Below are 26,416 nucleotides of genomic sequence, written 5' to 3' on the forward strand. Positions count from 1 at the left end.
ATTTCTATGTGTGTTTGCTATGAACCTAAAAGTGCTCTAAAAAATAAAGTGTATTAAAATATCAATTGACCATATATATGTATGAGTCTATTTCTGGGCTCACACTTATACTCCATTGATCTATATGTCTGTCTTTATGCCAAGCACACTACAACCTTGATAACTTTAGCTTCACAGTAAGTCTTGAAATCACACAGTGTTTGTCTGCTTTGTTCATCTTTTTCAAAATTGTTTTGACTATTCTGGTCCTTTGCATTTTCATATGCAATTTTTAGCTTGATACTTTCTGTGCCTCCTTGTCAATAAAAGCTAATTAACTGGGATTAATTTGAATATATAGATTATTTTGAGGAGACTTGACAATTTAATTACTTTTGGGTTTTCTATATGCATGTTATATCTCTGCATTTTTTAGATTGCCTTTAATTTCTCACAAGAATCTCCTATATATTTCAGAGTGTAGGTGTTGTATGATAAATTTTGTTAAACTTATCCCTAAATATTCAGAATTTTAGTGATTCTGTAAAATTTTTTTTAATTTAAATTTTTAGATTATTGGTCATTGTTGGTATAGAGAAATATAATTGATTTTTATATATTCACCTTGTCAAAATTACTTTTTCTAGTAGATTTTTTTGTAGATTCCTTTAGGATTTTCTATATTGACAATCATATTGTTTGAGAACAAAGACAGTTTTACTTCTTTCCAATCTAGATGCCTTTTATTTCTTGCATTCTACACTGTTCAGGACTTCTAGTATAATGCTGAATTGAAATGGTGAGAGCAGTCATCATTACCTTACTTGTGATCTTACGGGGAAAGCATTTTGTCTTTCATTATGAAGTGTTAGTTGTAGGATTGGATTTTGTTAGATGCTCATTATCAAGGTGAGCAACTTTTATTTTTGCTGAGAGTTTTTAATATGAAAGGTATTAAATTTTAAAATACCTTTTTTGCATCTAGTGAGAAAATCAGGACATTTTTCTTTCTAGTCTAGTGAATTACATTATTTGATTTTTGAATATCAGACCAACTTTATCAAACAGGATGGGCCCCATTTGGTTATGATATGTTATATTTTTAATATGTTGCTGGATTTGATTTGGTAATATTTTGTTAAGTGTTTTTGTGTGTATTTTCATGATAGATATTGAATGTCTATAGTTTTCTTTTCTTGTAATGTCATTGTAGTGACTGATTTGGATATCAAGGTAGTGTCAGCCTTCTAGAATGAATTTGGAAAAACTCCCTTTCCCATTTTCAGGAGTAGTTTTATAAAATTTGTATTATTCGTTAAATATTTGGTTGAATTCACTAGTGACTCCATCTGGAACTGGAATTTTTTTTGGTGGGATACATTAGGAATTCAATTTCTTCAATAGGTAAAAGGCTAATCTGGTTGTTTGCTATATCCTGAGTGAGCTTCGTTCTTTTACCTTTTTAAGGGTATTTATCCCCATTATTTAAGTTGGCAAATTTATTTTAAAAATTTATGAAAGTTCATGAAATTACCATATCATTTTTTCTCTACCTATATAGCAGGAACAACTGTATTATTTTATTTTATTTTTGCCAGTAAATGCCATCACGTCTAGTTCTCATGTATCCTTTTAATATCATTGAGGTCAGTAATGATGTCCCCTTTCTCATTTCTGATGTTAATAATTTGTTTCTTTTTCTTCCCCCCCCCCCCCCAGTCTGGCTATCAGCTTATCACTTTTCCTGATCTTTTCAAAGAACCAGCTTTTGGTTCCATTGATTATTTTCTATCTTATATTTCTGTTTTTTATTATACTGGATTCCATGCTTGTTTTTCTTTTTTTTTATGCTTGCTTTGGATTTCATTTGCTTTTTTTTTCTAGTTTTTAAAAATTTTTTTTTATGGTGGAAGCCATTAATCTGAGACCTTTCTTCTTTCCTAATACAGGTGTTTAGTGCTACAGAATCTCCTCTAGCCTTATTTTAGCTGCATCCCACAAATCTTGATATGTTGTATTTTTATTTTCATTCAGTTTAAAGTATTTTCAAATTTATTTTTTTCATGTATGGGTTATTTATCCATGTGTCTACTTTCTAAATATTTGGAGATTTTCCAGTAATTTTTCTGTTACTGATTTGTAATTTATTTATTTTGTGATCAGAGAATTTACTTTGTATTATTTGAATCAATTTAAATTTATCTAGACTTATTCTGTGGCCCAGAATATGATCTGTATTTGTTTACTATGGCGGCTATAATAAACTAGCACAAACTTGGTGGCTTAAGATAACATACATTTATTCTCTTATTGTTCTAGTGGTCAGAAGTTCAAAATTGGTTTCATTGGACAAAAACCAAAGTGTTACTAGGGTTATATTCCCTTAGGGTGTACAAGGGGGAATCTGTTTCCCTGCCTTTTCCAGCTTCAAGATCTGTATTCTTTCATTCCTTGGCTCACAATACCTTCTATCTTCAAAGCCAGCAGTGTAGCATTTTTAAATCTTTCTCTGCTTTTGTGGTCACATTGCTTTCTATTTTCTATCTGTAGTGAAATCTCTCTGCTTTCCTCTTATAAGGACATTTGTGATTGTATTTAGAGCCTGCCCAGATAATCCAGGATGATCTCCCGGTCTTAAAATCATTAACTTAATTATGCTATAATGCTACTTTGCTAATAAGATAACATGCATAGGTTCCAAGGATTAGGATATGGATATCTTTGGGTGCTATTATTCAGCCTCCCACGGTCTATCTTGGTAAATGCTCCATGTGCACTGGAGGAGTATGTATTCTGTTGTTGATGGGCGGAGTGTTCTAAACATGTTAATTTCATCTAGTTAATAGTGTTCATCCCTTCTGGATCCTTACAGATTTTCTGCTAATTGTTCTATTGAACAATTGATGGAGAAGTGTTGAAATATGCAGCTATAATTGTGGGTTTGTTTGTTTTGCCTATTCTTTTTATTTTTGTTTCATACACCTGAAAGCTTTAGTTGTAAAGGTATAGACACATTTAGAATTGTTGTATCCTCTTGATGACATATGCTTTGTTCTGAAATATGCTTTGTTTGATATTAATATAGCTACTGCAGGTTTCTTTTGATTTGTATTATCATGATATATCAACCTTTTAACCTATCTGTGTCTTTATTTGAAGATAGACACTTGGAGACAGCATATAGTTTTGGGTCTTGCTTTTTTATTCAACCTCACTATCTCTGTCTTTCAGTTGGAGTGTTTGGACCACTTACATTAAATGCTATTATTGATATTATTAGGTTTAAATCCATCTTTATGCTATTTGTTTTCTCTTTGCTGTTCTTTATTTCTGTTTTCCACATATCTTGCCTTATTTCGGTACTAGAATATATTTTATTTTATATAGTAACATATATGAGAAAGATATATTCTGTCTTATTGGCTTATCAGCTATACCTCTTTTTGTTAATGGTATTTGCACCAGGGTCGATATATGTCTTTAACATACCATTGTCTATCTTCAAATATACCTTACAATATACTTTTATTTTCCCCGCTTCTGGCCTTTGTACTATTGTGTCATAACCTTTCCATTTATAGATATCATAAACACCTTGATGCATTGTTATTAGATTTGCTTCAGTTATTAATTATCTTTTAAAGGGATTTTTTTTTGAATGTAAGTACAGCTTTATTTTTTTTTTTAATTTTTTTTTTATTTTGGCATATTATGGGGGTACAGTTTTTAAGGTTTCAATAAATGCCCATTTCCCCCCCTTAAAGAGACTTTTTTAATGGGTAAAATTATCTTTTATATTAACTCACATTCTGTTAAGTATATCCAAATTTCTATCTGGTATGAATTTCCTTGCACCTGAAGAATTATGTTAACATTTCTTGTAGTGCTGGTAAAAAGCCTTTATTTTGCCTTCATTTGAAAGATATTTTCTGGAATTCTCTGGTTACAGAGGGTCAAGTTTTCAATTCAAGGTTGGTTAAATTCGTGGATGCAGAACCTGTAGATATGGATTGCCAAGTGTACTACATAATTTTATATCATTTTAAGCATGCATGAATTTTGGTATCTGAGGGAAATGCTGGAACCAGTTCCCTGCGGATACCAAGGGATGACTGTATAGAATGCTGAGTTGACAGTTTTTCAATGCTTTAAAGATATTGCTCCAGTGTGTCTTCTGGCTTGCCTTGTTTCTGATAAGACTACTGCTGTTCTCATCTTTGTTCCTCTCAATGTCATTTGTTTGTGTTTTGTTTTCCTCTCTGGCTGCTTCTAAGATTTTCTCTTTATCACTAGTTTTCAGCAGTTGGATTATAATGTGCCTTTTAAGGGATTTTCTGATATTTTTTCCCTTGTTTTTGTTTTTCTGTTTTGGGTTTTTTTCCACCCTGCTTAGGTTTGCTTACTTCCTTAGATATGTTTTTAGTTTATATGAAATGGAAAATATTCAGCTATCCTGTAAAAGTTTTTTTCTGCCCTTCCATTTTGTGGGACTCCAGTTTCACATTTGTTCTGCTGCTTGATATTTTTCTTGAGTTAATAGCTACGTTAATTCATTTTTTTTCTCTTTGGCTTTCATTTAAGATAATTTCTATCTCTCTGTCTTTAATTTCACTAATCCTTTCATTTCTAGGTCTAATCTGTTAATCCCATCAGTGTACTTTTTATTTCAGATTATTTTATCGTTCAACTCTAAAAGTTTCATTCAGGTCTTAAAAAAAAACTTCCTTTTTCTCTTCATAATGCTGATGATTTTTCTCTACCTTTAAATATTTATAAAGGCTGTTTTCACATCCTTATCTACTAAATCTATCATCTGTGTTATTTTTGGGAGTAAGCTTTTTATTGATTGATTTTTTTTTTCTTAATTATGGATCATTTTGCCCTGCTTCTTTGCATGTCTGGTCATTTTTATTGGATGCCAGACATTGTGAATTTTACATTATTGGGTGCTGGATTTTAACTCCTTTAAATATTTCTGGTTATTTTCTTGGCATTAGTAGTTTCTTCATATTCATGTATCAATTAGTACTCCAGTGAAAACTTTTGGGGACTCCTCTATAGGCCTCCAGAACTCTTTGCAGTTTCTTATTCTCAAGTACTCAGTCCCATAAATCCTAGTTGCTTTGGCCTCTTCAAACTCTAAACTCTGTATTCTTGACTCAGACCCCTAAGTTTTGTTTGTGTTCTCTCTCTTTAGGGTATAGCCTGAAAACTCTCCAAGCCATGGGCTGGTACATTAATAGGGTTCACCTCATTTTTTTCTCTTGGAGATTGCTGTCCTGTATTGCCTCTGTTGTCCAGTGTCTAAAATTTGTTGCTTCATATATTTTTGTTAGTTTTTCTAGTTGTTAATATAGGGGAGTAAATCTGGTCTCTTATTTTTTCAGGACCAAAGTGGTTTATCTTTTCCTGAACTTTGTTATAGCCTATACAGTTTTAGTTTATAATGAGCAGAGTATATGGTGGGAGAGGATGAATTTTCATTTTTATATTATATTCATTCAAAGATTTATTTAAAGAGTCTCACTTTCTATTTTAGAAGCAAAACGGACAAGTCGGTTTTTAAGTGGCATTATCAACTTTATTCACTTCAGAGAAGCATGCCGTGAGACATATATGGAATTTCTTTGGCAATATGTAAGATTTAAATATGCTTTGGGGTCACAGATCAGTAACAACATTTATAAGAACTGTTAATCTGTTTTGAAATGTTTGTCACAGATATCAAATTGTATGGCTTTTAGAATCAAATTTATTCATTCATTCACATATATATATATAAAGTTGTAGGTTTTAGTTATTGGAAAGCATTTCTCAACATGAGATTTTCTTTGATATTTGGTAACATTTTTGTTTTTGTTTTTAATCTTATAGCTGAAGCTTGTTTTCCTATATTAGGAAATGTTAGGGAACAGAATATTGATAGGTTTATGGTTTTTTTCTTTGAAGTTTGCATAGATACTGTAGTGTTTTTAAATAATTGAGATATTTGAGATTTATATTTGCCTTTTAAATAAGGGCCTAAATGAACTGTTTGTGGTAGTGTTTATTGTGCTTGTCCAGCATTGCATTATAAGATTCATTCCAAGGCAATCACTTTAACAGAGAGAAACTCACTTTCCTTTCTTCACAATTTGGAGAATTTAGGAAGATTATGGGTTTTCTGTGTGATTCGTTCCAATTTGTTCTCAGTTTTGGGATACCACACTCTTAGAAAAACACCATAGCAACACCCGACAATTAGACCTTAAGCTCCAGCTACATGGAGCTATATAGGTAAATACTTCTTTGAACACATCATGCTATGCTTATATCTACTAAACCTCACATACTCTTCAAAGCTTGCACATGTGTGTGCCAACTCTTTCTCTCTCCCTCTTCCTCTCTCTCTTTCTCTCTCTTTCTTTTTCTCTCTCTCAGACACACACACACACACACACACACACACACACAATTTTGCTTGGCTAATTATTACTGTATTTTTAAAGATACAGTTCAGACATTATTACCTTTATGTAGCCCTCTATTACTCTCCTCCCCAGCCATTACCCAAGTTGGGTTGGATGTCATTCTTCCCATTATATTCAAAATAATAAGCTATTTTGTAGGTTTTTATTAATATATCTGATCTTCAAGGAGACTGAGTTACTTAAGTTTAGGAACTATAAGTTAGTCTTGGGAATTCCTAGTATCTAGTATAGTGCCTAACTAGGGTAAGAACTCAACATTTGTGTTAAGTAAAGAGATTCCTAATATATTTGTCATGAATGGCTGTCTTAAATTTCTTATTTCTGATGACAAAAATTGTAGAGTGAGTAAATATTTTATAGTCTGTGCTAGTAGACTTTTTTGAAAAAAGGAAATCATTGTTTATATTGAAAATCCGATATTTAATATGCAATTATTAAAATTGCTTTAATAGAAATCCTCTGTGGACAAAATGCAGCAGTTAAATGTCGCACACCAGGAGGCATTAATGAAATTGGAGAGACTTGAGTAAGTAGGACATTTACAAATAAAGTAAATGCAATTTCAAAATGCAAATTACATTGTAAGTAATATTTTACAATCCTACAGTCTACTTTGTCTCTTTTATCTTCCTTAATAGATTATTTAAGCTTGCCTTTTCTACAAAAAGAAAAACTTTTTCTTCTAATTCTTAATTATATAATATATTCTTTGGCTTCTTTCTTGTTAGTATGTTAGCCTGACTTGTTTAAAGTCTTTAACTTACTCTCCTAAATTATATCTGAAGTATTTGTCTTATGTAGATGAGTAATAACTGTCTGAACTCTGTTTCTCCAGATCAGTTTTGTTAAAATTTTTAACTCCTACAACAGAGTTTTTTGTTTGTTTTGTTTTTGACTCAGTTTACATAGGGGGGAAAGAATCACTTGAAAGTTAAGATTTCTTTGCCTTCCTCATATATATATATATATATATATATATATATATATATATATGTATGTATATATTCTTTTTTTTAATTTAAGCAGAAGGATTTTTGTTTGTTTGTTTTTTCTAATTTGTTGATGTCTATGACGTTATTTGTTTCAGGTGAGAGGTTTTCTAACATGCCCCTAGCAACAGTTGACTTTATAAGCAGCAGAAAGCTGAAAAGACGGGATAGGAGGCAGATAGAACATGGTAAAAGACACCACAGATTAAATCAAAAGTGACAAACTAGGACAGAATAATTGCAGCATATGCCACAAAGCATTACTAACTTCTGATAACAAAATCCATGTAACATTCCTAATACACAAAGCACGCCTACAAACTGATAGGAAAAAAGATAACAGAAAAATGGGCAAAGGCTATTCACAGAGAGTTTATAGCAGAATAAAAACAGATGGCTAATAAATCAGATAGGCAAAAACTAACATAGAGCACATTCATATGGAAGAGCCTTGAACATGTGTAAGTGCTGAAGTGCTGTTAGGAAGGAAGTACTGGTAGCAGAAGGATAGATGATACAGGACTAAGAGATGTGAGGAGATGAGAGCTGCAGCAAAGGTGGAGATATTAGCATTAAACAGGAGAAGGAATACCATGATCATTTTATTAGGAGTGAAGTTTGAAAGTGTAGGTATGTATGTGGATGAATGCATAGATTTTAAGGTAGAAAATTGAAGGAGCTCATCTGATTTTTATTTTCTCTCCGCAGTAGAAGCCAGATAATCTATTTTAAATGGCTGTCATATGAAAGGATATAATTCAGAAACATGAAAGCAGATGGTTTCTTCATCTAAGTTATTCGAGGGCAGGATTTTATTTTAGCCTTTCAAAGTTAAGAACTTGATAAATGTTATTTTAATCTATTTTTCTGTGTTTAGCTCTGTTCCAGTTGAAGAGCAAGAAGAGTTCAAGCAACTTTCAGATGCTATTCAGGAGCTGCAGCAATCACTCAATCAAGACTTTCATCAAAAAACGGTATCTGTTGGGAGACATTTTAGAAAATTTTTTATTTCTGTATATGTAGTGGGGCATGTAGAGGAGTTAAGAGCACATTGCTTTCAATTTCTAAAGAAATAGAATATATTGCTGTGCCCCTTAGAACCATGATGGTTTATGTTGCCAAAGTTATGTGCTTTCTTGTTGAATAAAGTTTTCAAGAGTTCTTTTATGTCTAATTCTGTTTCCAAACCACACACTGTGGCACCCTGGACATTGCAGCAAACCCTTAAGGGAGCATCAAAATATTACATATTTTCAAGGGAAACACCACAATACTCAGCATCTGTCATATATTTCTTGAATTCAAGGTAGTTCACAGTTTCAGTGTTAGATAATTTTACTTTTCCTATCTTTGTGAAGCTGAGGTTTTGGCATTTGCTATGATAAAAAGCAAGTACCATGTGAAAATGATTATGGCACAGAAAATAAGAAAGTCCATTTCTAATCTGAAATATACATTCCAGCGTACGCAATGCCCAGTAGTTATACACATCTCATTAGGGAGTAATTTTGGTTATTTAAGAATGAAATAAAAATATTTTTTTCTTTCAACTTATATGTATTATTTTTTCAGGGGGCTACAGCATTGTAGAACATAAATACTTATCCAGTTATTTGGTCTTAATTACATAGTAAAGAAACTCTTAGATATTTCTTTTGGCCTAAGGGCATCATGAACAAAGAAAGTTTGAAGAATATCTGGTCTCACCCATTTAATGCCTCTTTTTTTCTTACCTTTATTTTATGAGAAAGCAGCAAGTGGCTAATTTAAATCCGTTTTCAGTCATTATAAAACATTTGTCTGCTTTTTCCCTAGGTAGTGCTGCAAGAGGGAAATTCCCAAAAGAAGTCAAATATTTCAGAGAAAACAAAGCATTTGGTAAGCATCTTTTTTAAAACTAGCATTTAAAATTTGAATATATTGTGTGAAGGAGTATTTTAGTTGCATGTGTTGTTATAGTCAAAAGTTTCTTTCTTTTTCCCTCAAAATGAAACTAACTTAACTGTTTTCAACCTAAATATAATAGATTATTATTGTTCTAGAAGACACCAGAAATGTATAAAGTAAAAATCACTGGAAAGCAGCTTAGCACACAATATGACATATATCATAGATTATATTTGCTATGCAAATGTAAATATGTATGTGTAATTTTACATAAATGATACTACACTCAACATATCTCAAACCTGCTTTTTTCCCCTACTTAACACTATAGTTCAAATAATTTTGAATTTCACACAGATTCTCATTATGTTAATGCTTGCATCTGGTTGTACATTATATGTATGTGCTGTAACGTAGAGCCTTTTAGTCCCCCCTTGATAGACTTTCATATTGCTTCTAAATTTTTTTGCTTTTAAAGATAAATATATGTATGCATGTGCTATATGCATACATATGTACATTACTGCATGAAGCTGCTTTTTACCTTATAAATTTCTTAATTTAGGATTTCTGGATTATGGAAATATACATTTAATATTGACTCATATTTCCAAACAGACTTCTAAAAAGATACCAATTTATATTTCTACCAATAGAATATGGGACTGTTTCCCTATACCCTCTCCAAAGTTGGATGTTTTAGTTTTGCTTTCTTTTTTTTTAACATTTTGTCACTCTTATAGGGAGAAAATTTCATTTTAATTTGATTTCTTTATTTCTAGTGATTTAGATCATCTTAAGTGATTTCTTGTTATTTCTTATTTTGTAAATTACTTGTTTGTGTACCTTGCTTATTTTATTTATTTTTAAGGAAACTCCATGAATTAGGGATATTAGTTTTCTATTTATCTTTCAAAATCATAATTTGTTTCTATTTGAAGGTTTACATTTTTATATACTAAAATTTATAAATAGGGCCTTTATGGTTTTTGGCTTTAATTCTATATATAGGAAAGCCTGCCCCATTCATCAGACTATTTTTTAATACTATATTTTCTCATTATATTCTACAGTTTCCCCCATCATTTTAACATTTATACTTTAGAGCCATCTGAAATTTACTTTGGTGTTATATACCCTTATTTTTCTATCATTCTTTTTATTAGCAAATGTTTTCATTTCTGTAATACTTATTATGGCTCAATTTTATTATTCATTTCTTTCTGTCCCATTAAATCTAGATTAAAACAAAATCACTTTATACTTATAATATCAAGTTTAGGCTTTTTATAAAGGGAAGAAAAGTGATGAAAGTTAACACTATTGTAAGGAAAATGATCTCTAGTAGAGCATTAAAAGAGTAGATAGTATGGTGGTTTGTGGAATTCTAAGAATAAAATAACAAAATATACAGATATAACAGAAATGCATTTTTTAAACATTTCATTTTGACCTCTGAGTTAGCTGATCACTAAGGTAAGAACTTTTCTTTTTTAAAGTTAGAAATATTTAGACCAATTACATAAGCCATGCAATAATACATTTCTGTTATAAGTTATTCAAATGACTGTGTGTGTGTGTGTGTGTGTGTGTGTGTGTATGAGAGAGAGTGAGTGAGTGTGTGTGTGTGTGTGTGTGTGTGTGTGTATGAGAGAGAGTGAGAGTGAGGGGAGGGGAGAGAGAGAGAGAGAGAGAGAGAGAGAGAGAGAGAGAGAGAAAGGTCAAATATAAAAGGACTTCTCTCAGCCCTTTTACCTTGAGGTGATACTCTTCTTTTTCCATGACATTGCTTGCATATATACAGATGCATATAGTCATTTGTCACTGTTTTGTTGTTTTATAGAAATATATAATATGGTTCTTTCACTTAATATTTTTGGGAAATCTTCCATGTCAATACATAGAGTCATAGAGTGTCCTAAAACAATGTAAATATAATTTATCAACAATGAACAAGAAATATTTGGGAAGGAAATCCATATGAATTTTTTTTTAATAATTTCAGACCGCAGCAAAGTTTTAAAAGCTTAGATTCCTTGAATGGTTGCACTCACTTTTGAAATTCAGGAGAAGGGACCGGGCAGGGCGGCTCACACCTGTAATTCTCAGCACTTTACGAGGCTAAGGGTGGAGGATTGCTTGAGCCCAGGAGTTTGAGGTTGCAGTGAGCTGTGATGATGCCACTGCACTCTAGCCCAGGCAACAGAGTAAGACCCTGTCTCAAAACAAAACAAAACAAAATTTTCAGGAGAAAGGAGTTTGTTTTGATTCCACAAAAATGTATTGAATATGTGCTATTACTTTGTTTGGGTATTGGAAGAACAAAGATAACTCCATAACTCTAATCTGCTCAGTCAATTATGAAACATATATTAAATACATAATTGTAGTATAGAGTTTCATGTATAATAATTGCACTCTTTATGGAAGAAAAGTACAGGAAATGGGAGCAGGATTTTCAAGGATCAATAGAAATTCAGCAGGCAGACAGGAGTGGGATGACTATATTCTAGGAGGACCATGCTGATCTAAGAAAGATCACTAGGACTTGTCTAAGCATGAGGCTAGTATTACCAGATTGAAGGGTGCAGTAGGAAACAAGTGGGAGATGAGCTAGGAAAGGAGAATAAGAGGCATGTAATGAAGGGCCTTGAACATCATGCTAAGGAGCTTGATCTTTGGTCTATGGATGAATATGAGCAATTAAACAGGCAAGTGATGTGGTCAGAATTTATTTTTACCCTATTGACAGTGAACATGGAACTAATTTCTTTCTTTTTTCCTTTTATTGGAAGGGTAAATCACCAATTTTATTATTATATCTAATATATAAAAATGTTTTCTTGACAGAATGAACTAAAATTGTCAGTAGTTTCTTCGAAGGAAGTACAAGAGAGTTTGAAAACAAAAATTGTGGATTCTCCAGAGAAGCTAAAGAATTATAAAGAAAAAATGAAAGATACAGTCCAGAAGCTTAAAAATTCCAGAGTGAGTTATCTTTTTATTTTAATGCTTTTCTATCTTTTTTATTTTTTTAAAGCAAACTCATATCTAATCGTGTTAATTTTCTGATTTCTAGATTATCAATATTTCAAGATATTGACCTTATCTCTGAGTTGTAGCTCTTCTCTAAAGTGGATATGGGGAAAAGAAATATAGTTTCAAGACATTTGTTTCAACTATGTGACAAATTTTTGAGGCTTTGCTCTGGTGATCAAACAGACCTGCTCTGTACTCATGAAATTTAGTTACTTTATAACAATGGAGAAAGATATTAAACAATTTTGCGATTACATAACTACAAATTATAATATGTACTATAAAAAAGTATAGGCTATGCATGTGTGGGAGCAAGATGGGGTATATGAGAAATCTCTGTACCTTCTGATCAATTTTGCTGTGAATGTCAAATTGCTTGAAAAATCAGAATCTATTAATATAGCACTAAAAAGAGAGGGGCAAAGAATATAGGGTGCTTTGAGATAATATAGTGGGGGAAGCCCAATTTAGTACTGTGAGAATCAGGTGGAAGAGGGAAGGAAATAGAAATTTATGCTGCCATCTGAAGAATGAACAGTAAATTGTACATGGAAGAACATGCAGGGCAGAGAGAATGGCATATGTGAACTCTGAGGCAGTAGGGAACAAGATATATTCAAGGTTAGGGGTTACTATGGGAGATGAATTGAGGTGGAGCCACACAAAATTAGAAGTGGATAGACAATTAAGCATCATATATGCAGCAAAGTTTTTAATTTTTATTAATTAAAATTTCTTATTTATCTCTGAATTTGTTATCAAAGTTATTCCTAAAAATTAATATTATCACACAAGAATGGACAAATATCACCAGAGCAGAAATGATAACTCAGAAATTGATCTGAGTATTATTGGGAAAAGGATGGTTTATTTAAAAAACAGTTCTGGCTCAATTAGCTATTCATCTAGAAGAGAGTTGGGCCTATACCTTTCACCATTTACAAAAATAAATTTTACGTGGATTATTAATTTAAATTCTAAAAATTAGCAGTGTTAGAAATTTTAGGAGAACACTCACTTATATAATTTTGGACTGGGATAGATTTTGAAAATTAGGATTCAAAACCCAAAAACTATGGAGAAAAGTAGATTACATAGCACATATTTACAGCGACTGTGACAGATAAAGGGATTATATCCCCAATATGCAAAGAACATTTACATGTTCTTAAGTAAGGAAAAGATAACAGAAAAATGAGCAATTATATGATTAGGCATCTCACTGAAGACAAACTCCAACTGCTTGATAAGTTAGGACAAGGGGTAGGCTAGTGGGGAAAAGGGAAGAAATCTTTGTATTGTTACAGTGGTTGTGGTAAATATATGTTCATTTTGTAATTTTAGAAGAGGAGTTAATCTTTTTAAAAGAATTAGCTATAATAGTTATTATACAAATGAATAGGAAGATTATAAATGGATAATATAATTGCCCAGGAGTAATCAGAAATAGTTTGAGTATTAGGAGAATTAACGCTTTTAATATGATCAAGAATAACCTTTGGAATGTACTTCAGTGAGGGATTTAGTAAAATTATGCCAGTTTTCCTTTGTTCAGGGATATTTGGCAATTAAGAAACATAATTATATGTACTTAGACACATGTCAGTAGTAGTGCTTTGTTACTGACCTAGAAACTTAATTATTTTCTACTGTTAAGCTTTCAATATTAAGTGCAGAAATTATTTAAGAACAAACAAATTGACATTATTGCAGTTTCATAAAGGAGAATATCAAACTGTGGTTTGTATTTTTTTTTTCTTTCAAAGCAAGAAGTGATGGAGAAGTATGAAATATATGGAGACTCAGTTGACTGCCTGCCTGCATGTCAGCTGGAGGTGCAGTTATATCAAAAGAAAATACAGGACCTTTCAGATAATAGGGAAAAATTAACCAGCATCTTAAAGGAGGTTTGTATTGTGTGCAGTTTTCATGTCTTTGTTATGTAATAGCTTACGATAGTTCTTTGGATTTTGTTTCCACTTTTTGTTACTATTTTCCTAAAGAAAAGCAGGATCATTCTACGATATAATAGATATGGCAGTGAATGCTGGGAAATAAGACACATTGTTTTTTTAAACATAGCAGTATCAAGAACCCATTTTTTAACCTTCGGATGCAATGAATTATAAATCGACTAACATAGCACATTGCCATGTATATTTTGTAAAATGGTACAGTAGTCCTCTCTTATCAGGAGCGGAGGGGATACGTTGCAAGATGTAGCCAGTGGATGCCTGAAACCGTGGATAGTACCCAACCCTATATATACTATGTTTTTTCATATACGTGCATACATATGATAAAGTTTAATTTATAAATTGGGCACAGTAAGAGATTAGCAACAATAAGTATTAATAAAAGAGAACAAGTGTAACAATATGCTATAATAAAAGTTATGTGAATGTGGCCTCTCAGTATATCTTATTGTACTGTACGCACCCTTGTATTGATGATAGGAGATGATAAAATAACTACATGATGAGATGAAGTGAGGTGAATGGTGTAGGCATTGTGACAAATCATTAGGCTACCATTTACCTTATGACCATAAGTCAGAAGGAGGATCATCTGCTTCAGGTGGTCCTGGATCATCAAGCCATTACTGTGTCTATGGCTGGATGTTGATGACTGAAGGGCAGGTAATGTATACAGCGTGGATATGCTGGACAAAGGGATGATTCACATCTATGGTGGGATAGAGTAGGACACTCTGAGATTTCATCATGCTGCTCAGAACAGCTTGCAATTTAAAACTTACAAAGTTTTTATTTCTGAAATTTTCCATTTAATGTTGTCGGACCATGGTTGGCCTCGGGTAACGGAAACCACAGAAAGTGAACTCATGGATGAAGGGCTGCTGTAATAGAATTTTAAACTTGTTCTAACAGTTAGAAATGATCTTATAATCAGAAAGCATAAAATCTCAACTTAGTGTCCAACTCTGTACCTAGGGCCTATAAAGAGATTTGAAGTTTATAGCAAAGCCTCTGCCTTGAAGAATGAGAGCTTATGGCATTTACGTTTCTCAGTCTAGAAGTCCCCAGGTTCACTAACATTACATTTGAGAAATGATTTCCTTTTTTGAGAGAACCCTGAAGTTTAGAAGTTGAGATTGCCTGAGATATTCTTTCCTAACTGCATAATCCCCTCACCTACCATCAAGAGTCACCCAAAAAAGATTGAGATCTGCTTTTAGTTGTTTCTCGGGTCTACTCTTTTCTCTTTACTTCTCCTACCTTGGTTCGGACCCTAACCTCCTCAACTCTAGTCTCTTAGCTGATCTGAGTATATGCCTCTGTCCCATGCTCTGCTCATAGGATGACACAATAAAAATGCCTCTCCAGTTGTCATGCTTTTTCTCAGCACCCGTTTCTCAGCCTTCCTATTGTCTCTTTTGTTCAGTCTGCATCTTCTGCTGTGCTTTCAGGGTCTAAATGGCTTTATCTCATTTTCAAATTGTATTTTATTAAAGCTCATCCTAGAAAATACTCTTTCAAATTATTTATAAATCCTCATTGGTTTACTGATTTTAAATATTTCCCATAAAATACAGAGCCTGAACTTGGAGGACCAAATTGAGAGTGATGAGTCAGAACTGAAAAAATTGAAGACTGAAGAAAATTCATTCAAAAGACTGATGATTGTGAAGAAGGAAAAACTTGCCACAGCACAATTCAAAATAAATAAGAAGCATGAGGATGTTAAGCAATACAAACGCACACTAATCGAGTATGAAGTTATTATCAATTTTAGTATATTAGAAAGTAGTTGGGAAAAGTTAATACATTCTCCCCCCTGGATTCCAAAACTACTAAAATTTCAAAAAGGGTTTAAATAGTTTTATCTTTATTTAGTCAAATTTAGGTGACTAAAACAGATGGCTTAATTATGAAACTTATACTGCTGGATCTAGGTTTAGAGATGTTTTAGCTACTAGTTTTGTTTTGTTTTGTTTTTCCCTAGATACACAATTCCGGTTCCTTTGTATCATTCTTCAAGAGGGTTCTAGTGCTACTGCTTATTTCAGTGCACTTTAGAGACAGTGGTCTAGAGTTGCATTAGAATGAATCAGCTGATCTGTCTTACAGTCTAGCTGGTCTGTAGAGTTATAGCTTTCATTGAGAAAAAGTCTTTATTTTTTATTCAGCTAAGAATTAATACTTTGCTAAATATGTTTTTTACCAGTATGTTGGAATATTTCATTGGTAGGGTCTTCTCCCCATCATTTCTAAGAATGTGTTTTTAGAATACCTGCTCCAGATATGTTTATGATGTCATTCTTTCAGTCCCTAAAAAATGCCTTAGAGATCCATCATCAGTATTTCCTTTGCACTTCCTTAAGCATATGAAGAAAAAAGACAGAGCCTGAGGATTTTGTATTTTTTGTCAAATTGCCTTGCAGAAAAGTTGTACTAATTCGTGTGAAAAGGCTACACTGTATGCCATGATGTGATTAGAGCACCATGCCTTGGGGTTTTTGTTTGTTTGCTTTTATATCTTGAGAAGAGTTTTAGATGTGTTAAACAAATACTGACACAGGATCACTTTGGAATCAAAATTAGAATTAAGTGTTTGCCTTTTTGGATGCTTAAGAGGCTTATATATTAGCTGTCTCTGTTTTCCTTTAGGGATTGCAATAAAGTTCAAGAAAAAAGAGATGCTGTCTATGAGCGAGTAACCACAATTAATCAAGAAATCCAAAAAATTAAATTTGGAATTCAGCAGCTAAAAGATGCTGCTGAACGGGAGAAGCTGAAGTCCCAGGTGAGTATGTGTTCATAAGAAATTGATTTCAGATAATCTCATGAGTTTAAAATGTAAATTGTCACCCTCATTATGAGGATTTTGTGTGTTCCTGGATTAGAAATTGACCCCTCCGGTCCTTTTATTTTCATTTATAGCACCTTTTCTATTACCCTTGTATAATTGGTATATGTATTTTCTCCATATCTTTTTTCTTTCTTGCCTTTTTTCCTGATAACACATAACAGAATGTGGTTCTTTGCAGTAAGAGCAGTTGTTCCATAAAGATTCTGAATTTTTTAGGTAAATGAACTTGGATAGTGATTTTTAACTAATTGCCTCCAAAAAGTTTCTCCATTTTTTTTTCCTGATAAAAGGATCTCAAAAGTATTTCTTAACATCAGTGTTAAATATATTGGAGGTGTTAACATAAACAAAACAGCTTAGCTTGGTCTTCATATGTTATAGTACTTTTAAATGATATCTTTATCATAATTACCTAAATTTATTTTCTTTGCTTGTTTTGAGTATATTTATTTTATAACTTCATAAACAGTCTTAAATACAATGAGAACAGACATGTTGTCTTGTACATTTTTACCTTTCAAAATGCCAGCCCTATGTCAAACAAAATGTTCACCCATTTCTATCCTTCTCTTAACTGCCAATGTCTCTAACAAGTTGTCTATTCCTGATACATTTATTATATGTCCATTCTCTTCTTATCTTTTGAAGTTTGATATATCGTCAAGATTGTTCTACTAGAACAATCATCTAAACTGCTCTACCAAAAATCATTAAAAATAGCTATTTATGATGCAAAATCTCTGGGCCTTTTGTTCTTTTCTCAGTTTTCTTCATCTTGCCTATGCTTGACACCTCAGATCAAGGTTCCTCAAATCCCTGATAGCTGATAAATATTTAAACACTTGCTGTCACTACTTTCCACCACGCACCCAATTTGCAAAAAGAGCCACAGTAGACAATGCCCTTACCTGTGCTTGGTAACTTTTATTCCTCTGAAAGATTACATTGTGGCACTTGTACATGTGAGCACTATCTCAAGGTTACTTTAAGAGGAAGGAAAGAAGAAAGAACTGGAGGGAAGGAAAAAGAAAGTAAAAAGAAAATAAAATGGTTGTGAGTCCCCTTTCATGGTCTGCCTAGTGCACAGTCTGTCCTATACAACTGCTTTTCTTTTTCCTGCCCCTTAGCTGAATATTCATCACAATTCAGTCGTTGGCCCTTTGCTTATCTCTAGAATGGGGATTACAGAGACCTTAGGAGATATTTAATCCTGCTTCTTAACCAAATCAAATTGATAAATATTTATGTGTTATCACAAGGTCTGGGTAATTAATGAACCAGTTACTAACGAATTAGTAACTAGTTACTAACTCAAATTTCAGATACCTTTGTTTATCAGTCATAAAAGATAACCATGCTTACCTTATATTATTGTTAGTTTTGTGCATGTGTCTCTTGCCAGCAACATTTTATGTTTCTTGATAGTAGCAATCATGTATTGTTAACCTTAGCATATGTCAAACCATACCTAGAATGGTGCCTTATAGGTAGTATGCTTTCCTTAAATATGTTAAAATTGAAAGGTCATCTAGCATGGTGTTTCTTAAAACTAGCTGTGTATTAGAATTCAATGATTAATTTAAAACTAAACAACCCCCACCCAAATACATTGGTTTAGACTCCACAGCAATGAGGTCCACAAACCTGTATTTTTCAATATGGCTTTTGAGAACTGGTGATAGGTCCTGCTTACTTGTTTTCAATGGTATAGGACTCATAACTTATCAAGCTGTTTTGCTAGGACAGCTTTAGTTGTTAAAATATTATTTCTTATGGAGTTTAGAATATTTATTTCTATATTCTAGTGAACCCAGATCCTTTCTCTGGAAAAAGTCTATACCTTCTTCCACTTAATAACCTTTCAGACATTTGAGGATAGTGATCATGGTTTCTTTCAGCCTTCTCTTATTCAGGTTAATTAGCCCCAGTTTTCCAGCCATTCTTTACATAGCTTAGTTTTCAGATTCATTACTATCCTGTTTACTGTTCTCTCTGTTTCCTACTTATTTTTATTCTGTTTAAATATAAAACCCAGTACTAAACACAATCTCCTAACATAACGATGTGACCAGCCCCAAAGCACAGGGCTTAATGAAGCATAACATTGGGCTGGATTTTTGGCATCAGCATCTTGCCCTTGACTCACTGAAATTGTGATTAAAGGACCTCTATCTTTTTCACATACAGTTCTGCCAAGGCAGGATTTTTTCACTGTATTTTAGTGCAACTATTACTTTTAATTCAAGATTTTACCTTTTTTTTTTTTTTTTTTAGATTTCATTTTATTTATTTCAACCTAGATTTCAAAAATATCACAGTCAGTTTAAATCTATCATTCCATGATTCATATTAACTATTTCTCATTGTTTAGTGTCACCTGCACATTTAATCATCATGCCTTTTTCTCCAAGATGAAAATGTTGAGTAGAACAGGGCCCTTTGCTGCATTGTATTTTTATTTTTCAAAGTGGCATAGAACTATTGATCAACACTTTAGGTACAACTGTCCAACTTGATAAGTTATTCTAAACTACCTTTACCTGTTCTGTATTGTGATATCTATTTGTTCCACAGTAGCATGGGAAGGTCTCTAACTACTTTGTTGAAATCAAGGTACTTTTTGTCAGAGAACTCTCCTTAGCTTACTTTATCATCCACTATGAAAAGGAAAAAACTGTATGTTAAGATTGCCAAATTGTTCTTTGCACAAATTCTGTTGAATTCTAGTGACCATCATATTCCTTTTTTCATTAAATATTCTTTCCCATACACAATTTATCTCTTCTAGTTTCAATTGTTGCCTTTATTTGGATAGCTGTCAAAAATCTGTTTCCTGTTCTGGTCACTCACAACAAAAATAACATATATAAAATTACATTCAACATCTTTCTGTATCTGCCCTCCCTCACTTTATCTCTTCTTTCCCTTTCTCTCTTTCACTCAATTTCTTCCTATTTCTTTATGGCATCATCATTTTCTATCATAGAGAATTGCCATTTTGGATTTGCCTTAGATAATCCTGATAATCTAGACAATCACCAAGTTAATTTCATGATTTTGTTTTACTCAGTGATACTATTCATAACTACCCTTTTCTATTTATACATCTATCGCATAATGTTGTAATACTCATGGATTGCAGCAACACTTGCTGAATTTCTTCCTGATTTTAGATTCTTCTGTATCAAATCCACATTGAGTACTAAGAGAATTTGGATAATACCAAATTTATCTTGCTAAAATAGTACTCTCAATACAATACTTTCTTGTTTAACACAGGAACTGTTTTTCTCAGTTTATTCATTCAGCCAGTATTTCAACAAATGGCCTATGTATCTATGAGGTATCAGGCATAACACGTGACTGAGAGAGTAAGTTGTAAACAAGTCAGGCATGGCAGGGCGCGGTGGCTCACGCCTGTAATCCTAGCAATCTGGAAGGCCGAGGTGGGTGGATCGCTCAAGGTCAGGAGTTCAAAACCAGCCTGAGCAAGAGCAAGACCCCGTCTCTGCTATAAATACAAAGAAATTAATTGGCCAACTAATATATATAATAGAAAAAATCAGCCAGGTATGGTGGCACATGCCTGTAGTCCCAGCTACTCGGGAGGCTGAGGCAGTAGGATCGCTTTAGCTCAGGAGTTTGAGGTTGCTGTGAGCTAGGCTGACGCCACCGCACTTACTCTATTCTGGGCAACAAAGCGAGACTCTGTCTCAAAAAAAAACAAGGCAGGCATGATTCCACCCACCTCTAGGACTTTTAGAATTTTGTATCTGAGATAATCATTTCCCTTATTTAAGGTTCAATAGAGATTATATCCTCCATATAACTTTTTCTGACTCCTTGCACACATCTTTGATTTCTCTCCTCTCTCAGATACTATAGCACTTTTAGTCTATTCTAAATAATCTGAATCTGTGCTATTCAGTGAGGTAGCTATTAGCAATATGTGGCTGTTTACATTTACATTTAAATTAATTACAATGAAATAAAATAAAAAATTTTTCCTCATTTGCACTAGCTATATTTCAAGCACTCAATATCCAATCTGATATGTTTATATGTTCCTTTAGGGTAGAAGGCATTTCATCTTCCATTGTACTATTATTTACAGTGCTACTTGTAGAAAGTATTCAATAATTTATTTGGTTGATTAATACATACTTGTGTGGTAAATGGCTACACTGGGTATAAAAATCCATAGATTTTGTATAATCTTAAATCTCTGATTTAAAAAGTGAGATAATTATTAATATCTAGACCAACACTGTCCAATAGAACTTTCTGCAGTACTGTAGCCAGTGGGCACATGTGGCTGTTGAGCTCTTGATGTGTGGCTAGTGCAACTGGGGAACTGAATTTTGAATTTAATTTGATTAAGTTAAATTTAAATTATAGTAGATTGAAATAGTCACATGTGGCTAGTGGCTATCAGATGGTGCAGAACCAGTTTTTGAGTTTAAAAATACTTAATTTCAATACAGCCATCACAGTAAGACTTACTATATGTGAATTGTTGTGGATTAATATTATATAAAGTTCCACTTGGATGTAGAACTCAATTGGGAACTTTAAAATATATAGCATTTATGATGGTTATGAACTGTCACCATTACACATCTTGTGAGGGCTGGCTTATGACTTCAAGTGTTTGTTTGCTTCTGTATATATGCCCCTAGAATTGGGCTTTAATGTGGCTCTATGGGCAGAATTTGACTCCTTGAGAATATATTTGTTCTCAGGAGGAGAATGTTCTTTTGGGTATGCTGAAATGGTTGGTTCAGATATTTACAGATTGTATGTCTTTATTTAGCCATGCTTAGTTTTGATAGTTTCTTATAAGTAATATCTTTCTACCAAATTTATTCAGCTTGCTTTTTAGTATGAATAAACATATAGCCCTATAGAACTAGGAAGTTAAATTGATCTATAGCTGCTGAATGTGCTGATTTTTTTTTTAAATGGCATTCACACAAGCTAGCAACTAATTCATGCTTATTTTTCCTATAGGATTTAAGAAATAAAGCTTTCAAAATTTTTTGATTTATTTTCCTAATGGTTTATATTCTATCATAGTTATAGTAATTTGATATCTGCTTAGATCTTGGAAATCTAAACACACTCTTCTATTTTTGTATTAGGATTTAATAACTATGTTTGAATTTTTGGAGAGCATTTAGTCTTAAACATATATTTACATTCGCTTAATCCGGAGTAATAGTTGTTAGACATGCATAGGTGGCAGAGTCCCTGAAAATAGTGTTCTTTTTTTTGGAACACTCAATTCATACGAGATCAAATTCTAATCTATATAATTTATTCAAAACCAGAATCTATGCTAGAATTTAAACTAAGACAAGTAGTATAAAACCATAGGTTTAAAAAAATTTTAGAGGAGAGATGGTTAAAATTGAGAACATTATACCCATTTACTGTTTGTCTTCCTCCCCTGTTGGAAAAGGGTGGCTGTATTATTTCAGTGGCAAAAAATATCCTGTAGCTTTGTAGAATACCACTGTTTCTTCTCTCATGGCTTGAGAATTGTTTTGTCTAAGAAGAATGAATAATAAAAGGATGATTAATATTGTATTTGGTAAGTATGAAATAGAAAATGTATGCAGGCTAATATGTTTCTTATTTAATCTGTAAAAATCGTTTTGCTTTCCTTTTTTTAATTCTTAGCACATAAAGTGTGAACTATCAAACCAATATTTTAAAACAACTCAAAGATACTAATATATTTTTCAGTCCTATAGATTACTTATTAAATCTGTTTACATATCTTTTAAATGATGATTAGGGTCAAATACAGGGGTTATAGTTTATAGTAATCTAGTTATTTTCCAGGTTTAGCATGGAAAGCTCTAAAGTAAAATTTTTCTTTGATAATTATAAATGTTTATTTTTAATGTCTTAGAATCCTAACTATTGTCACATGTCTCTGCTTTGTTTTTTCTAAGTAGCAGACTTTTTTGATGTGTTTGTACAGCTTGCAGAATGAATTTTTAATAAGAGCAAGCATACACATGCATGTGTGTATGTGTGTGCATAACAGTTTAGGCTTTAAAATATTAATATGAATGAAACTACTGGAATTCTTGTAACTCATTTTTAGTTTAGGTTGTTGCATGGAATAATTCTTATTCTATTTTATTTTCTACACAGGAAATACTTCTAAACTTGAAAACGGCTTTGGAGAAATACCATGAAGGCATTGAAAAAGCAAGAGAGGATGGTTGTGCTAAGATAGATGAGAAGACAGCTGAACTAAAGAAGAAGATGTTCAGAGTGTCAACCTGATTAACATATTAAAATAATATGTATTTTTGTAAATAGCTTGTCATCTTTTAATATTCTATTTAGAAAGACAATAGTTAAGTTGAAGCTAATGGAAGTATCAGAAGTACCAAATAATGTACCCTTGTCAGTTCTTATATACTCTCATAAGTGGCTAGTTTATAAGATAAAAATTCAAGGTAGGCTTTTATTAACTTAAAATTAAAATAACTTGTGCAGCCATTCATGTCTCTACTCTGCCGCTTGCAAATAGTTGTAATAAAATGAAACTAGTTACTTTTGAAATATTTTTTTTCTGTTATTATCATGGCTGTTGTTTTGTTTACATACAGAGTTGTAGCATTATTAAGTCCTGCCTGTGCCCTAAGCATTGTAGTTGGGAATCTCATTTGATCCTCATGTAAGCAACTCTAAGTAGATCTTTTTATTACTACTTTATAGATGAAGTAACTGTGAAGGTCCCAAAAGATTAAATAGCTGAACCAAAATTTGAACTGTGCTTGGGTGATACCAAAGTCTGGAATGTTTCAACGACACTACACTTTCTGATGTAATTATTTCGAAAGAAAAAGTTTGAGTGTGGTAGTCTATTTCTTCCTTGATGTCACTGGCATTTTTATGAGAAAGATAAGTTAAAAATGCATAAATGATTAGAATAGTGCCTGGCACTTAGTAGACAATACCTATGCTAGGTACTTTTCTCTTTGTCAAAGATAATAAAATGCTGTAGGTAGAGACCAGGCCTTCAGTGAGAGGAAAGCCTTGGAATGAGAGGAGCAGAGCAAAAACCAGGTGTCCAGGGAGGAATAGATGGGGATGCAAAATTGAGCTATTGCCCTCTCCCTTCCTTGCTCCTCTTTAAATAGTCATGGATTTTCATAGAAAGGGCAGCCTGTAAGGCTAGGTAACAAGTGTAAACATGAACCCATTTCTCTCATATTCAAAAATTTTAACTGGGCTGGGCGCTGTGGCTCACGCCTGTAATCCTAGCTCTTGGGAGGCCGAGGCGGGCGTATTGCTCAAGGTCAGGAGTTCAAAACCAGCCTGAGCAAGAGCGAGACCCCGTCTCTACTGTAAATAGAAAGAAATTAATTGGCCAACTGATATATATATAAAAAAATTAGCCGGGCATGGTGGCGCATGCCTGTAGTCCCAGCTACTAGGGAGGCTGAGGCAGAAGGATCACTTGAGCCCAGGAGTTTGAGGTTGCTGTGAGCTAGGCTGACGCCACGGCACTCACTCTAGCCTGGACAACAAAGCGAGACTCTGTCTCAAAAAAAAAAAAAAAAAAATTTTAACTGCCCTGTATCTATCTCTACTATTAGCTGCTGCCCTTTTTTTCCCCAACCAAATTTCTAGAAAACCTATTGTATACTTGCAAGTCTATTTTATTTTCTGTCCATCATGGCATTGTTCTGTCTATAGTAATTTCTGAACTTTGTTAAGGTCACTAAAAAATTCCTAGTTACCAAAATTCCATAAATACTTTTTAATCTTTATCTTTTTAAAATTCTACCTGTCCAATACTGTTTTCCCCCTTTGTCTCAGTAACACTATTCAGTTCTCTTAATTCCCTGTTCCTTTTTAATTTCCTTTCCTGTGGGCCTCATTCTGTTCACCTCTTAAGTGGTTCTGTTCTCTAGGCTTCTGCCCTTGGCCATCCTCACAACCTCTATCCTTCTAGAAAACTTTTGTCTACACCCACAGCTCCAATCTGTACAAATTAAACATCTGTACAACTTTTGCTACATTTGTATACATTTTATTAGGTCTGTCATATATCTCCTGAATTTCAGACTTGGTTATCCCATGGTCAGTAGGTGTCTTTAACCTTTTGGCATTCTGGTGAAGCCTATTGGACCCTTTCGGAATTAAATGTTTCATGCATGAAATAAAATACAGGATTATAAGGGAAACCAATTATATTCGAATATGATTATCAAATATTTAAAAACATGCTAAAAGCCATTCTCACTGGAGTTATATCTCATTGTCATTTTGATTTGCATTTCCCTGATGATTAGAGATGTTGAGCATTTTTTCAGATTTTTTTTGGTCATTAGTCTTTTGAAAAGTTTCTGTTCATGTCCTTTGCCCACTTTTTAAAGGGGTTGTTTGATTTTTTCTTGCTGATTTTCCTGAGTTCTATATAGATTCTAGTTATCAGCCCTTTATCGGATGTGTAGCATGTGAATATTTTCTCCCATTCTGTAGGTTGTCTGTTTGCTCTCATGATAGTTTCCTTGGCCGTGCAGAAGCTTTTTAGTTTGATCAGGTCCCATTTATTTATTTTTGTTGTTGCTGTGATTGCTTTTGGGATCTTCTTCATAAATTCTTTCCCTAGGCCAATGTCTATACGAGTTTTTCCCACCTTCTAGAATTCTTGAGTCTGTTATCCACCATGAGTTGATTTTTGTGAGAGGTGAAAGGTGCGGATCCTTTTCAGTCTTCTACATGTGGCTATTCAATTTTCCCAGCACCATTTATTGAATAAGGATTCTTTTCCCCAGTGTATGTTTTTATCTGCTTTGTCAAAGATTAGATGGTTATATAAGGATGGTTTTATACCTGGTGGATATGGCTTATCAAAAAGTCCCAAAACAATAAATGTTGGCATGGATGCAGAGAGATAGGAACACTCCTACACTGCTGTGTTCTGCAAACTAGTACAACCTCTGGGGAAAGTAATATGGAGATACCTCAAAGAGCTACAAGTAGACCTACCATTTGATCCAACAATCTCTTTACTGGGCATCTACACAAAGGGAAAATAGACATTCTATAAAAAAGACATCTGCACTCGAATGTTTATGCCAGCACAATTCACAATTGCAAGATGGAAACAGCCCGTGTCCATCAATACATGAATGGATTAATAAAATGTGGTATACATATACCATGAAGTTGTACTCAGCCACAAAAAAC

The 26,416-nt window shown here is 33.1% G+C and overlaps 1 protein-coding gene across 4 annotated transcripts in view; it reads left to right on the forward strand.

The window, feature by feature from the left end:
* The window catches only part of NUF2 (NUF2 component of NDC80 kinetochore complex), a 33,807-nt gene extending 10,014 nt beyond the window's left edge, over positions 1–23,793 (forward strand). For 2 of the 4 annotated variants that reach the window (XM_076000346.1, XM_076000345.1), the window contains exons 6-14: positions 5,519–5,616; positions 6,902–6,975; positions 8,316–8,412; positions 9,254–9,316; positions 12,176–12,313; positions 14,131–14,271; positions 15,918–16,093; positions 16,993–17,128; positions 23,360–23,741. In XM_076000346.1, the coding sequence (XP_075856461.1) occupies positions 5,519–5,616; positions 6,902–6,975; positions 8,316–8,412; positions 9,254–9,316; positions 12,176–12,313; positions 14,131–14,271; positions 15,918–16,093; positions 16,993–17,128; positions 23,360–23,494 (1,058 nt within the window). In that variant the 3' untranslated portion in view covers positions 23,495–23,741. Of the gene's footprint in view, positions 1–5,518; positions 5,617–6,901; positions 6,976–8,315; positions 8,413–9,253; positions 9,317–12,175; positions 12,314–14,130; positions 14,272–15,917; positions 16,094–16,992; positions 17,129–23,359 lie in introns of all 4 variants that reach the window. The other 2 variants (XM_012768662.2, XM_012768661.3) reach the window with 2 other exon arrangements.
* The last annotated feature ends 2,623 nt before the right edge of the window (positions 23,794–26,416 follow it).

This window comes from Microcebus murinus, chromosome 2 (assembly GCF_040939455.1).
Source record: "Microcebus murinus isolate Inina chromosome 2, M.murinus_Inina_mat1.0, whole genome shotgun sequence".
In the NCBI taxonomy this organism is placed as follows: domain Eukaryota; kingdom Metazoa; phylum Chordata; class Mammalia; order Primates; family Cheirogaleidae; genus Microcebus; species Microcebus murinus.